At 37.3% G+C, this 12,113-nt stretch overlaps 2 protein-coding genes across 4 annotated transcripts in view; one reads left to right on the top strand and one right to left on the bottom strand.

Annotated features, from left to right (window-relative positions):
* Positions 1-680: 680 nt before the first annotated feature.
* On the bottom strand, positions 681-3,292 carry LOC127942946 (C-type lectin domain family 19 member A-like). Its single transcript, XM_052538979.1, has 5 exons — positions 3,081-3,292; positions 2,588-2,765; positions 2,386-2,479; positions 1,750-1,882; positions 681-1,171 (listed from the first exon to the last, which is right to left on the bottom strand). Exons 1-5 carry the CDS (start codon positions 3,166-3,168, stop codon positions 1,095-1,097), a joined length of 570 nt encoding a protein of 189 aa, XP_052394939.1. The 5' UTR covers positions 3,169-3,292; the 3' UTR covers positions 681-1,094.
* Positions 3,293-7,368: 4,076 nt separating this feature from the next.
* LOC127949367 (serine/threonine-protein kinase SMG1) overlaps positions 7,369-12,113 on the top strand; it is a 39,518-nt gene continuing 34,773 nt past the window's right edge. For 2 of the 3 annotated variants that reach the window (XM_052546494.1, XM_052546485.1), the window contains exons 1-5: positions 7,369-7,574; positions 9,919-10,076; positions 10,582-10,734; positions 10,848-10,984; positions 11,073-11,131. In XM_052546494.1, the coding sequence (XP_052402454.1) occupies positions 7,498-7,574; positions 9,919-10,076; positions 10,582-10,734; positions 10,848-10,984; positions 11,073-11,131 (584 nt within the window). In that variant the 5' untranslated portion in view covers positions 7,369-7,497. Of the gene's footprint in view, positions 7,575-7,609; positions 7,813-9,918; positions 10,077-10,581; positions 10,735-10,847; positions 10,985-11,072; positions 11,132-12,113 lie in introns of those variants that run through there. The other variant, XM_052546503.1, reaches the window with a different exon arrangement.

The raw sequence follows: 12,113 nt of genomic DNA, 5'->3' as shown, positions 1-12,113 counted from the left end.
ATAATATTTTCTAAATATTTATATTTTGCCCCTAACTTTTTTTAAATATCGAGGTGTGTTCTAAATAAATAAGCATAATTACTGATAATTATGACAATTTATTTTAAGTGTAATGTAGTAAATTCCTCCTCTTGTCATTCCAATTCAGTTTCCAATACAACATCCTTGAAAATCCAGATCAGTTAATAAACTGAAAAGACACCCGTTTTTAAAATTTTTGGTGGAAAACTTGTGTGGATAAGAACAGGCATTTTGGTCACTAATTGGCACAGCACATGAACTAGAGAGAAAAGCAGAAAAGGTCATCTTCCGGAGGTTAAGCTCTTTCTGTCTTTTGAAGCTCTGTCTTTTAAATGCCTTCTCTCTGAGAATCTCACCTTCTAGGTCACTGACAGATAAATGTGCACAGACCAAAACTGACAGTGTTTGGGGTTCCAGATCAAGACTCAGTAGTCATTATATGGACACACAGTCCTGTCTCAAGGTCTGTAAGAAACTAAAAATATAATTTCTATCAAAAATAAGAGACTTTTTCTGACTCCTTCAAATTCCGGGGTCTCCAGCAAAAGTACCATATTTAAGATATAATGTCACAAACAAAGTGTTTCGTTCTAGTTCAGTTTAGCCATATAATGCAGCTCACAATCTACACTGAAATATATATATATATATATAGAAAATACAGTTTGTACAGTATAAAAACCATTACACTTATGGAGAGTCCCCGTAAACCGCAAGAATGTGTGTGCATGTGGACACCACTGGTGGTCTCTAACTGTAATTCGCCATAATATCACCAACTTTAATGTATAATATTATCAACAGCACTTCTGATTTACAAAAGGGTTCATTTCTGGAACAGAGGGATGTATGTTTTATTAATGGCCCCAAAGGACCAAGAAAACAGCACTATAATAACAGTGATGGGAGGACGTAGAAAGAAATGCAAATGAATGCCCATAGCAGGCTGGAAAGGGCCCTTCATCACTGCAGGATGGAGATGAGCAGACATCTTTTTGCTGCACTGTGATTGAGTGATGTTGTGATTTAATTGTTGATCGTAAAGAATTGGATAAACAATCTTGGATCTGAAGTTAGGTTTCCAGTGTAGGAATCTTGCAGACGAATGGAAATGCCTTATCACAACTGTTGTCGTTCCAAGACCTCAGTGCTGCAAAAGATGGAAAGATGCAAACAGTTTGTCATTTTGTCCTGTCCTAGTAATGTTAAATAATTTGTGGGGCTGTCAATCAAATATACATCTCTTATTATTGGTTCCACAAAAATATTTTGCAGCACGACTGTTTTCATAATTGATAATAATAGGAAATGTTATTCGAGCACCAAATCAACTTATAAGAATGATTTCTGAAGGATCATCTGACACTGAAGCAATGGCTGTGGAGTTAGTTATTTTAAAATGTAATAATATTTAGCAATATTACACTTTTTTGCTATATGTTTATGCATGTTCCTGTGGCTAAGTGATAGAGCATTGCTTTAGCAGGACAAAAGGATGTGGGTTTGATTTCCAGGAGAGCACACATACTGGTAAAATAATCTGTAGCCTGAATGTACTGTAGGTGCTTTGGATAAAAGCGTCTGCTAAATGCATAAGTGTAAATATTGATACAAATTGCAGCATTGGTGAGCACAAAAGACTTCTTTTGAATGTCTTTTGAATGATTGTTTCTTAATATGCACTAAATCAAGTAAATGAATTGCTGTTTTATGATTAATTACACTCACCACTGTTTTGTCTGTACCAGATCTCCACACAGTCCTCCTCCTCGGGGATGCGATGGATGCCATCATCTGGTTGATTTCCATCCCAGTAACTGTACTCATAGGGTGACCCATCTGTCCATTCCATAGTGCCCTCCTGCCGAAAAACTTTGATTAACAACATTCCTGGCAGGAAGATTTTAGTTATCACTTCAGGGTCAAAGGACAAGGATCAAGCAAAAGTGATGGACATTTGCTTGCTCCTTGACCTTTGACCCTGAAGTGATAACTAAAATCTTCCTGCCAGGCATGGGTTTACAGCTTCTGAGCTTTTTGGATCATTTGATCCAGGATCTCAGAGAAATTTTCAGTTAACAGATATTGGGTTTGTTGCAATTTCATCCATAAACTATCTTCCTCAACCTGATACTAGACCAAAGTGTTGATTCAACACAGTCTGGAAATTATTAAACGTCACTCAGAGAAACCATCATTTCCATTCATGGGAGTAATAGTGGGTGGTTTTACATACTGTGCGTGGCATGTTTTTTCGATGAATGGGTAATAAAATTCATGACTGCTTCAAAATACATCCTAGTAGATAAACATCAGTAAATCATTCATGCACTACATGCTCGCTCTTTATGTTATCCTGTTTACCTGTCTTCTATCATGAAGGCCGATCCAAATATCTGTTGGAATTCCTGGTACACGGCTGTTCACAAGATCATAGACAAACACATTTTCTTCCCAGCTATGAAAAAAAGTTATGAGAAAGTATATATTTTAATAGAAGGTCCAGCAAAATCCTGTGCTGGAAGACAAATTGTGGCATCTCAACATTGTCGGTGGGGAGTCAAACCTGTGGATGGAGGTGAGTTTGGCAGATGTGTGTCCGTTTGAGAACTCGGCACAATATAGATCTGCCTCAGCCCACGTGCGGTTCAAGGGGAAGAAGCGGTAACAGTAACCCTCAAATTCAGTCCAGAAGAGCGGACATGTCACAGGATGGTTTGAGTCTGACAGTTGCAGAGGCAGTGCTAGAAGAACCGGTAGTGATAAATCCATTGTAATTTAGCAGTTCGGTACAGTATGCACACATAATAGGCCAAACACTTACAAACACCACAAAAATATAGCATTATGTTTTTTAAAACATCATCTGGAAAGTATCTAGCTGATTTCAAAACATATCGTCATTGTTTCCTTTTCACAGCATCAGCCTGCTTTCAATTTAGTTTTAGCCGTGCAAGAGCTAAAGAGAGAGATATTGTCTATTCGCCATGTAAAAAAGCAATTTAAAGCATATTAACAGTGTCTGTGCTCTATCCTTGTCTTTGGATGGTGGCACTCACCTTGTGTGATCTTGATGTTAGTTGAAGGCAGAGCCCACACTGAGAAGCCGGTGATCAGTAGGGCTAAACATAATTCCCAACAGAGCATGTTTAGTTCAAGAGAGAGGAGAAGGAGATCTGGAGTGTGTGTGTGTGTGAGTGTGTATGTGTGTGTGTGTTTGTGATCATGTGTGCTGCAGGACAGTGTGGAGTGTTGAGGAGATTAGAGGGTGTGTGAGCCTCTGCTTTTTTGTTGGACTCTTCCTACTTGGTCAAGTCCAAAACACTGACATCAGGCTCTGTAAGAAAGGGAGAAAGAGAGAAGAAAATTTTGTGTCATTAACCCAATGTAATGCTCCCTGGATGGACAATTTACTACTTACACTGTCCTTCAAAAGTCTGTAGTCAGCAAGATTTTTTTTTATAAAATAATACTTTTATTCAACAAGGATTGAGAGTAGAGACACTTATAATGTTATAAAAATGTCTGTTTCAAACAGAGTATGTGAGCGGAGCGGAGCGTGGAGTGGAGCGGTGTGATTTTGACAGGAGCAAGGAGCGGATTTTTTAAAAGTCGGAGCGATGTGGTTTTCACTCGCTCCAAGAGCGCTCCACCACCGCTCCATCACAAGTACAATTCATGCCAACGGCCTGTAATATAACTGCATATTTAGCAAGTATTCACGTTAAACATATTTAACTATAGCTTGATACAGATGGATCTCTCAAATCAGAAGGTTACAATGAGGACAATAGCCGAGCGGGAAGTTATAGGTTAGTTCTCAAGGAGTTTGTCTGTTCCTTTTACTGAATATTTTCGGGTCGAAGCATGATTTAAACAGTTACAGCACATTCACACGCAATCGCTTTCGCAATAATACATTCAAACAAATGTAACCTTACAGTGTTACTTCATCTGTATCTGATTTTGAATGAGCAGAAATCTGTAAGAAATGCATTGATCTGTAGATAAAATAAAAATGTACTGTTATTTTCATCACAAACAAAATTTGCACAGCAGAATACAGTTATTATATTAATGCTGACATCCATGTTATTAGTTTGGCATGTGGTAGGAAAATACTTTAGCCACAGAGCGAAGGCGGAGCGGTGTTTCTGGTATCACTGAGCGCGGAGTGGAGCGGGAGCGGGAAATTGTGAAGCCGGAGCGGAGCTGGAGCGGAGTGATTATTAAATGCTCTGAGCGCGGAGGGGAAATTGTTGCCACTCCACTCCGCTCACATACTCAAACAAATGCTGTTATATTTATTTATTTATTTTACTTTCTAAAGCACCAAATCAAAATGAATGATTTCTCAAAGATCATGTGACACTGAAGATTGGAGTACATTTGAAAATATATTATATTACTATACTATTATATATATATACAGCATCCATCTAATACATATTGTTGCAGAAACATCAAAAACAATGGACATGTGATTCCTCATAAACATCAGCAACCTTGATTGATAAAGATAAATGCTTCAGAAATACCAACATGTTTGCCACTAGAAAAAAGTAAGAAAATAACCAGAAGTCCAGAGTCAGGTTTACCTTCAAATCAATGGAAACATTTCATCTTGTAATTATTTGTTGGAAATACCATGACATCCAGCTTGTCTGCAGAATTATTGAACACCCAGTTTACATTAATTGCTTAGTTCCATTAGTCTCCTCTGACACCGTCTTGCATTTGATAGCGTGCCTGATTTATCTCATGGCATACAAAGCCCATGATATTGAAGGCCCAGAATTCCTGTTATCTTTGTGAGGGCTGTAGCCTGTAACAGCTAGAGTAAGGGCAAGAGTGTGGAGATATGACTCATTCTTATACTGAAGAATGCATCCATTTAAGATCTCCAGACGAGACTGAAGCTAAATATGGTCTCTAAGATGAGTCCTGTTGCTGCATCCTGCCAGGTTTAGACAAATAATATCTAGCATACAATACAGACAAGGACTTTTCAAGCTTTTAGTTACATGCCTATTTCACTGTATAGTGGCCATGTACGCACTACACCAAAATTTGGATGTCAATTCACCTTGAATCTGTACACACCCAGTTCAAGTGACAACTGCATTCTACAACCGAACTGAATTCTACAAACCCAAACAACAAGCTCGAAGATGCTTAATAATATGCAGACATGACAACACTTTGAGAGCACGCTGTTAGAAGCAGCTGTCCAATAATTAATAACAGAGGCTTAGTTCAGAAAGCCAAACATAAGTCTTTGGTTGCTTTAATTCTTCCATACACACACAAAACAATAATTTAGGGGATTCACTCTCGTATTTAAATACGATTGTCGCTTCTGAAACTTTACAATGTGTATGTGGACACATGACTGGCATTATGGTTCTTCAAAACCAACTTTATAGAGCCACATTCCCAGGATCACCAAACATTTGACTTAGCTAATAATGAGAAAGTAGTTCAGACATTTCCATCATTGGGCGTACCCACGACCTGTTTGAGCAGCTAGCTAAAAATATCCTTTTTGAGTCTGGTATTGATTTTGAGTCAGTTCAAAGCTAGCTGATGTGGAGACATGAGATGAAACATAGCACCCCCTATTTTACTGGTAAAATACACAAAAAATATATATGTTCCTGTTGTTCGTTTACATTCAAGAGGGGTGATTCATTACAGAAAAAAATTTCTTTGGTTATCTTTTATTACATTTTCCTACATTGCTTGTAATGCCTCAGGTGTAGCACAGATGGTGGTGCACCATTAGCTACAGCTGTGACATTCAGCACTTCCTGTTGCAGGACAATCGAACAGCTGTACATATTTTTAATTACGAGACCTGAGAGCTCTGCTGACCTCCAATGAGATATTTCCATGAAATTGGAAATGCTTTCTACTGTGCTTAGGGTTTTTTTTTTCTACACAAATATGTGGCCAATAAGGGTTTGCAGTGTAGTTATAGACTTAATTAACAGTCATAGTTAACTCAAAGGGTGCAATAACACACTGTGATCAGATAATCTCCTTAAGTCACCAGCTGTCATCTCTGTGTACTGCTACATTGTTTATTGTGCACATTGTTGCTTAGCAACTTCAAATCTATGCATTGAGGTGGGAAAGGGAGCCACAAGTAGAGTGAAATCACAGCATCACAGCAAGCCTTTGTGAACCATATCTCCATGGACCATATCTTTCTTATTGCTGGAATTAGTGCAATGGCCCGAGTGTTACTGAATACTTCTGCAAGACATGACAGAAAAGAAGGAGAACACATATAATTAGGCTGATGAATTCTGCTTTAGCTCCTTACTACCATCTTCTGGTGTAATAAAGCAATGTGGATGTCCTGAATGCATACACAGACAACACTGTTTGTCCTCAAATAATAGCCTCAAACTCTATACCAAACACATTTGCTTCTTATTAATGTGTTAATGTTATATATTAATTATCTGATTTAAACTTAGATTAAAAAAAGTTTGCCAAGACAAAAATGTATGTTGACTTGAGAAATAAAATTAAATGCTTGTTGTATTAGTCTTTTGTATAAGTCAGTTAATGTTGACACCAACTCTACACAATAAAAGATCAGAAAATCTGCAGAATATGCATTCATGCTGCACACTGCAATGGGGTTCTTATCTAGTGTTTTTGTCTTTTTCAGTTAACAAATATCTAAACCTTCTTAAACACAAAAAGATTGACATGAGAAACAAATTATTTCTGGAAAATAATAATTTTAAAATAATAAAACAAACAAACAAATAAATAAAGAAAGAAAGAAAGTAAGAAAGAAAGAAAGAAAGAAATAAGCGAGTGTGTGCTCAACAAAAAAATAAACTTAATTTAAATTGGAAAGTTTATTTTCACAAAAGTAAAAGGGGGTTTCAAGAATCAACACAACAACAACAACAATATCCACACTTTTTTCATTATTTTGCTGTCCATAGACAAATTGGCGAAATTGTGTTGTAAGCATAACAAAAAATAACGTTGCAGGGTTTTCTTATCTCTGTGGTTGAAGCTCTTCTCCGTTTTTGTCCATTTCATACACAGTCATCTTCTTGTCACTAGACAACTACAGCTTAACCTGCACTTGCCACTTCACTTGCTAAGCTTCAAGTGAACGAACAACTTTGGAGTTATTTTAAGTAAGTCCACACTTCTGCCATTGTGCGTTTAGGAACCATGGGAAATGTATTCCACTAATAACAATAGAGCTGCAGTTATTTCCATCCACCGACAGATGGAGAAGCCGCCGTGTGAACAGCGAAGGAGAGAGTAGAGAAATAGATGGGAGGGTCAGGCCGCTGCCTCTCAGTTTCAAACACACAGTGCATTTCAACCTTACTGTCTATGATTTCAACCCTGTGCATGGTCATAAACTGAACGGTGAAATTAGGGTTTGTTTTCAGACTCTTCCCGTGTTAGACGGGTCATGCTGTCTTCTCGAAGGTAATGAGCCGCAAAACCCTCGGGTCTCGGCTGAGCAGCGCCCACAAACTGCAGCGAAACTGGAATGACTGGCAGCCCAGGTCAGTAGCGCAACACGCGGCCGAGCGCTCGCACTGCAGACCGAGGCTTCAACAAGGCCTTGCTGATGTCCGCCTCTTTATAAAACGCGGCAGCGGTCTATCTCCACGTGAGGAGACTTTCCTAAGCATTCATCTCACATCACATCGCACGATAATGTCGCTGAGCTCTAGTCTGTGGGAATAACAACGCCGCACAGTTAACCCGACAGATGTCAAACGCTCTTGTTCATTTTTTCAGGTTGGTTAGCAGATGTTAGCATAAGCGAACACACAAACAGTCGGCGAATACTGGCGATATTTATCGTGCTTGTGTTTGTCCGCTAGCCTTGATTTGCATACCAAGCGAAATGTGAGTGAAACAGCAGGGATTTGTGTGTTTTGACGGAAACGCGGGTTTATTCAGAGTGTCGTGGCGTTCATTTGTGGTTTGTTTGGAGAAACGCGTGTGGTCTGACACGTTTAGCCTCAAGCTACATAAGGTTACCATTTCATCATTTGAGATAAGGTTAGTAACGCAAGTCGATCTATGTTGTAGTGTGTATACTGCAGACATACGGGATAATATTCGTCTCATACTTATTTAATACGTTTTTGAACTCTTCCAGTGAAGCTCACGTAAATCGCGATGCTTATGTCAGTTTGCTAACCAGCTCCATTATTGTTGCTGTACGTTTACCCCTGACTAGGAAGCAGATTCCTAATTTCTAAATTTGCACGTTTATTTGTAGTTTTAAACCTCTTTAATCTGGACATTTTCATAGTTTATACCGGACAAGCCAGCTGAAGCATGGGATGAATATCAAAGTCAGCCAAGTGTCCCTGTGATTGTCTGGAAAGTTTAGGAATTGGCAACGAGCACATTGAACCTCAAGCGTGAAAACTGATTGAGTGTTTGAATTCAGTCTTCAACTTGCCTGTTAATTAAATTGTCTATGTATTAATTTAGGATGACCATTCACAGTTTTCAGATGAGTTTCATGATTTGAAGCCATGTGGAAAAATGGAATCTTAGCTGGACTGTCAAATGACGTCTTGTCCTTAATTCCCGGATGCAGAAACAGTTTTAAGACTGGCCAGGGAAGATTCATGAATTTTGCGTCTTTATCGAAATAATGGTTCAAACTGTGAGTACTGTTGCTAATGCTTTCTGACACGTTAGGAAAGTTTGCAATTAAATGTTTGGCAGGTGATATAAATAAGCAACCTCATATGTTGGATTATTAATTATAGTTCACAAAAAATGAAGTTTAAGTTATCTCATTCAGTCAGTACACATGTTCCGAAACTGTAAGAATGACTTTCTTCATTGGAACACAAAAGATACATTTTTGAAAAATATCTTATTCATATTTTTTCCAACATAATGAAAGTTGATTATTGTCAGGTTCCAAATTGAGGGCAAAAAAAAAATAGAGTTTGATTTTATTGATCCGAGTTCATTGATCTCATCAGTTTGTTGACTGATTCACTTCATTTGTCTGAATGATCCATTTGCAAAGTTGACTGATCAAATTTATGATTTAGCCTTGCATAGAAGCTATATATTTTATATATATATATATATATATATATATATATATATATATATATATATATATATATATATATATATGTATATAGATTATATATATACATAGAAGATTATAGATTTGGCCTGACATGATAGCTGTTAAATGATGATGATGTCAGTTTTTGGATAAACAATTTGGTAATTTGTTTATTCCATTGGCAACAGTTAAAGTTATTATAGATCTAATTAAACATTCCCATTTGTTCAGTAACAATGTGCACTTTTGGAAGATGTTCCATTTACGTATGAAAAATGGATATGTATACTATCCTTTGAGAGGAAATTTGTATTTACCAAAATCCATTAAACTGATCAAAAGTGGCAGTGAAAACATACGTTTATGTATTTTTTTCAAATTAGCAAATTTAGATTGATTTCTAAATCATCATGTGACCCTGAAGAGTGGCTGCTGAAAATTCAGTAATTACATTTTAAAATATATTCAAATGAAAAAAAAAAAATTTTTTTTAAATGTTAATGTTTTTTTTACAATCTTATTGTTTTTATTGTATTTTTGATCAATTAAATGTTACCTTGTGTTCTTTCAAAAACATGGACATTTATTTACTGAAACTGACTTATGAAAGGGTGTGTATTTTATACATATGATGTTATGAATGTGAAAAGACCAACCAATTTTTCTCCAGTTGCACAATAAGTGGTCACCTCTGGTTAGGCTTTAGCGTGCTGACTTCAATGTGATCATGGGCAATTAAATTGGTGTAGTCACTGATGGTAAATAGAATGTTTTTTTTTTTTGTTGTTTTTTTTTAGAGGCGACAGTCTGTCAGCCAGCCAGGACGGTGTGAAGAGCAGTGTCTCTAGAGACCGCGGTTCAGAAGTTCTTCTTGACATTCTGCACTCTGACCAGCCTTGCACCCCACCACTGCACAATGACGCCTTCGCTGCTGCAGATGTACTCGAAGGAGGAGGTGTGTGCTTCATGTGTCCTTTTGTTGTAGCCTGGCTTTAATCACCTGGATTACATCGGCCAGTGTTTTTCACCTTCATTACTCTGATGTCCCAGAGGTTCCTCTTGCTAATAAATCCATTTTTATTTTTTAATCTAGGTGTGGGCATTACAAATGTGTATATCGCGGAATGTAAATACATTTGTCATTGTTTGTTAAAAGCTTTTTTTTAAAGAGAAAAATAAAATAAATTGTAATGCTGTAGATATTATGAAATAAAAAAAGATCATATTGTGAAATAAGATTTTGGTTGCATCGCCTACACCTAGATTATGCCATGTACAAACTTTTTTTTTTTTACTTTCTTTTAGCCCTGCTTACAAAGCATAGAACCTTCTTTGGTGGTACATTGTTCTAACATCTAAATTATGCTTTTTAATGTCTCTTGTGGTGTTTTTTTTCTGAATTTCAGGTTCACAACTGTTATTCCATTAGGGCAGGAACTGACAGTATTCTTGCTTTCTAGGTGGATATGATGCTGATGGAGGCGGCTCTGAAAATACTTATGGTCGGAAGTCGCTGGGGCAAGAGTTGAGAACCAATGATGTGACTACTGATATAACCACTTTTCAGCATGGAAACCGTGCTTTAGCTGCAAAGGACATGAGGAAATCACAGGGTGCATTCACCTTTTAGTGCTCATATGTCGCTTGTTTGGAATGATTAACCTCGGAGCTTAAGTGGGACTGTTGCATTTATTTATTAACTAGCATCTCTTTTTTTATGTCCTAGACCGACCTTTGGCTCACTCTGAGGAGTCTCGTCTGGCCAATCTTCTGCGGAGAATGTCACGGGAAGATGACCGGGAACGCAGACTGGCCACTATGAAACAAATGAGGGATTTCATTGTGCACTCTGAAAATAAAGTGGTACGGTCTGACATGTGCAAATGGATTTTTATGTGTCTCTATAGTTAAACTGTTTTTAATCTGTATTGTTTGCATTTATACATTACAGGTCCTAGCAAAGCAGTTGGATTCCATTTTGAGCGCCCTGAATGACATTTTGAATGAGAGGTATGACTGCACATCCTATTTTTAACACAATGGGGAGTTATCAGAATTCACTCCTTTAAGGTTATATTTAGCACTTCACTGTTCACAAAGTGTTACAAACACCTCCCTAAATCCTACTCATAAACAATTTAACCAGCCATTATTACATTTTGCCATACCTGAGAGAAGTTAGCCATCCAGTCTGGGAATTTTTTGGAATTTCATAAAAAGGCCTGGGTGTTAGACACCCCAATCCACAGGAAGTCCAAATCAACAGCAAGTTCTTTTTATATGCTTTTGTTCAGCTATGATGACAAAATCTTTCTGTCTCCCTACACTTGTATATTGAGTGCGATTTCATTGGCCAAATCAAGAGAAAACAAACAATAAGCAACGTTAAATATAAAATTCAATATGACTTTTTCTAAATTTCTATAGATATTGAAATAATACATGGGCCCTGTCCCAAATGGCACCCTAAGCCCTTGCGGTCTTCCTTTGACTCCTCTGAATGTTTTTGACACACGAGATTGCACACTGCACTAAGTGGGACACTTCAGATGTGGACTTAAAACGGACAACGACACAGTGTGTACAGAGTTCACTGTAGTGCATGTTTTCATATCATCGCCAAGTTATCAATTTGTTGACTAGATGCTGCATTAGTGGAGAAAGGACAGTAGGATATTTGCTATCAAGGCTGAGAACATTAGCAGCACCTCAGATGTTAAAAGCTTATAATAACGGCTTATAATAACGGCGGACACACTACACTTTATATTTATATACACACACACTTTATTTATCTAACACACATACTTAGTATACACTTAAATTTTGCACACAATATATATGTACATACATAACTTCATTTTGTAATATACTTGCCTACAATTGTCATTTGTATATTGTTATTCACTCTCTACTTATTTGTATTTTTTATTCTTTATTATGTGTTTTATGTTCTGTCGCTGTCATTCTGTTGTACTGCGGAGCTTCTGTC

This window comes from Carassius gibelio, chromosome A3 (genome assembly GCF_023724105.1).
Source record: "Carassius gibelio isolate Cgi1373 ecotype wild population from Czech Republic chromosome A3, carGib1.2-hapl.c, whole genome shotgun sequence".
Classification (NCBI taxonomy): domain Eukaryota; kingdom Metazoa; phylum Chordata; class Actinopteri; order Cypriniformes; family Cyprinidae; genus Carassius; species Carassius gibelio.
Note: the sequence above shows the minus strand (reverse complement) of the source record. Positions and strands in the feature narration are given on the sequence as shown.

What these genes read in the sequence shown, in the direction of transcription:
- LOC127942946 (XM_052538979.1), bottom strand. Translation starts at nt 3,168, where the DNA reads ATGCTCTGTTGGGAATTATGTTTAGCCCTACTGATCACCGGCTTCTCA. An exon ending in AAACTCACCTCCATCCACAG is followed by an intron (nt 2,480 to 2,587) that starts GTTTGACTCCCC and finishes TTTTTTTCATAG; the next exon opens with CTGGGAAGAAAATGTGTTTG. An exon ending in GCCTTCATGATAGAAGACAG is followed by an intron (nt 1,883 to 2,385) that starts GTAAACAGGATA and finishes GTTTTTCGGCAG; the next exon opens with GAGGGCACTATGGAATGGAC.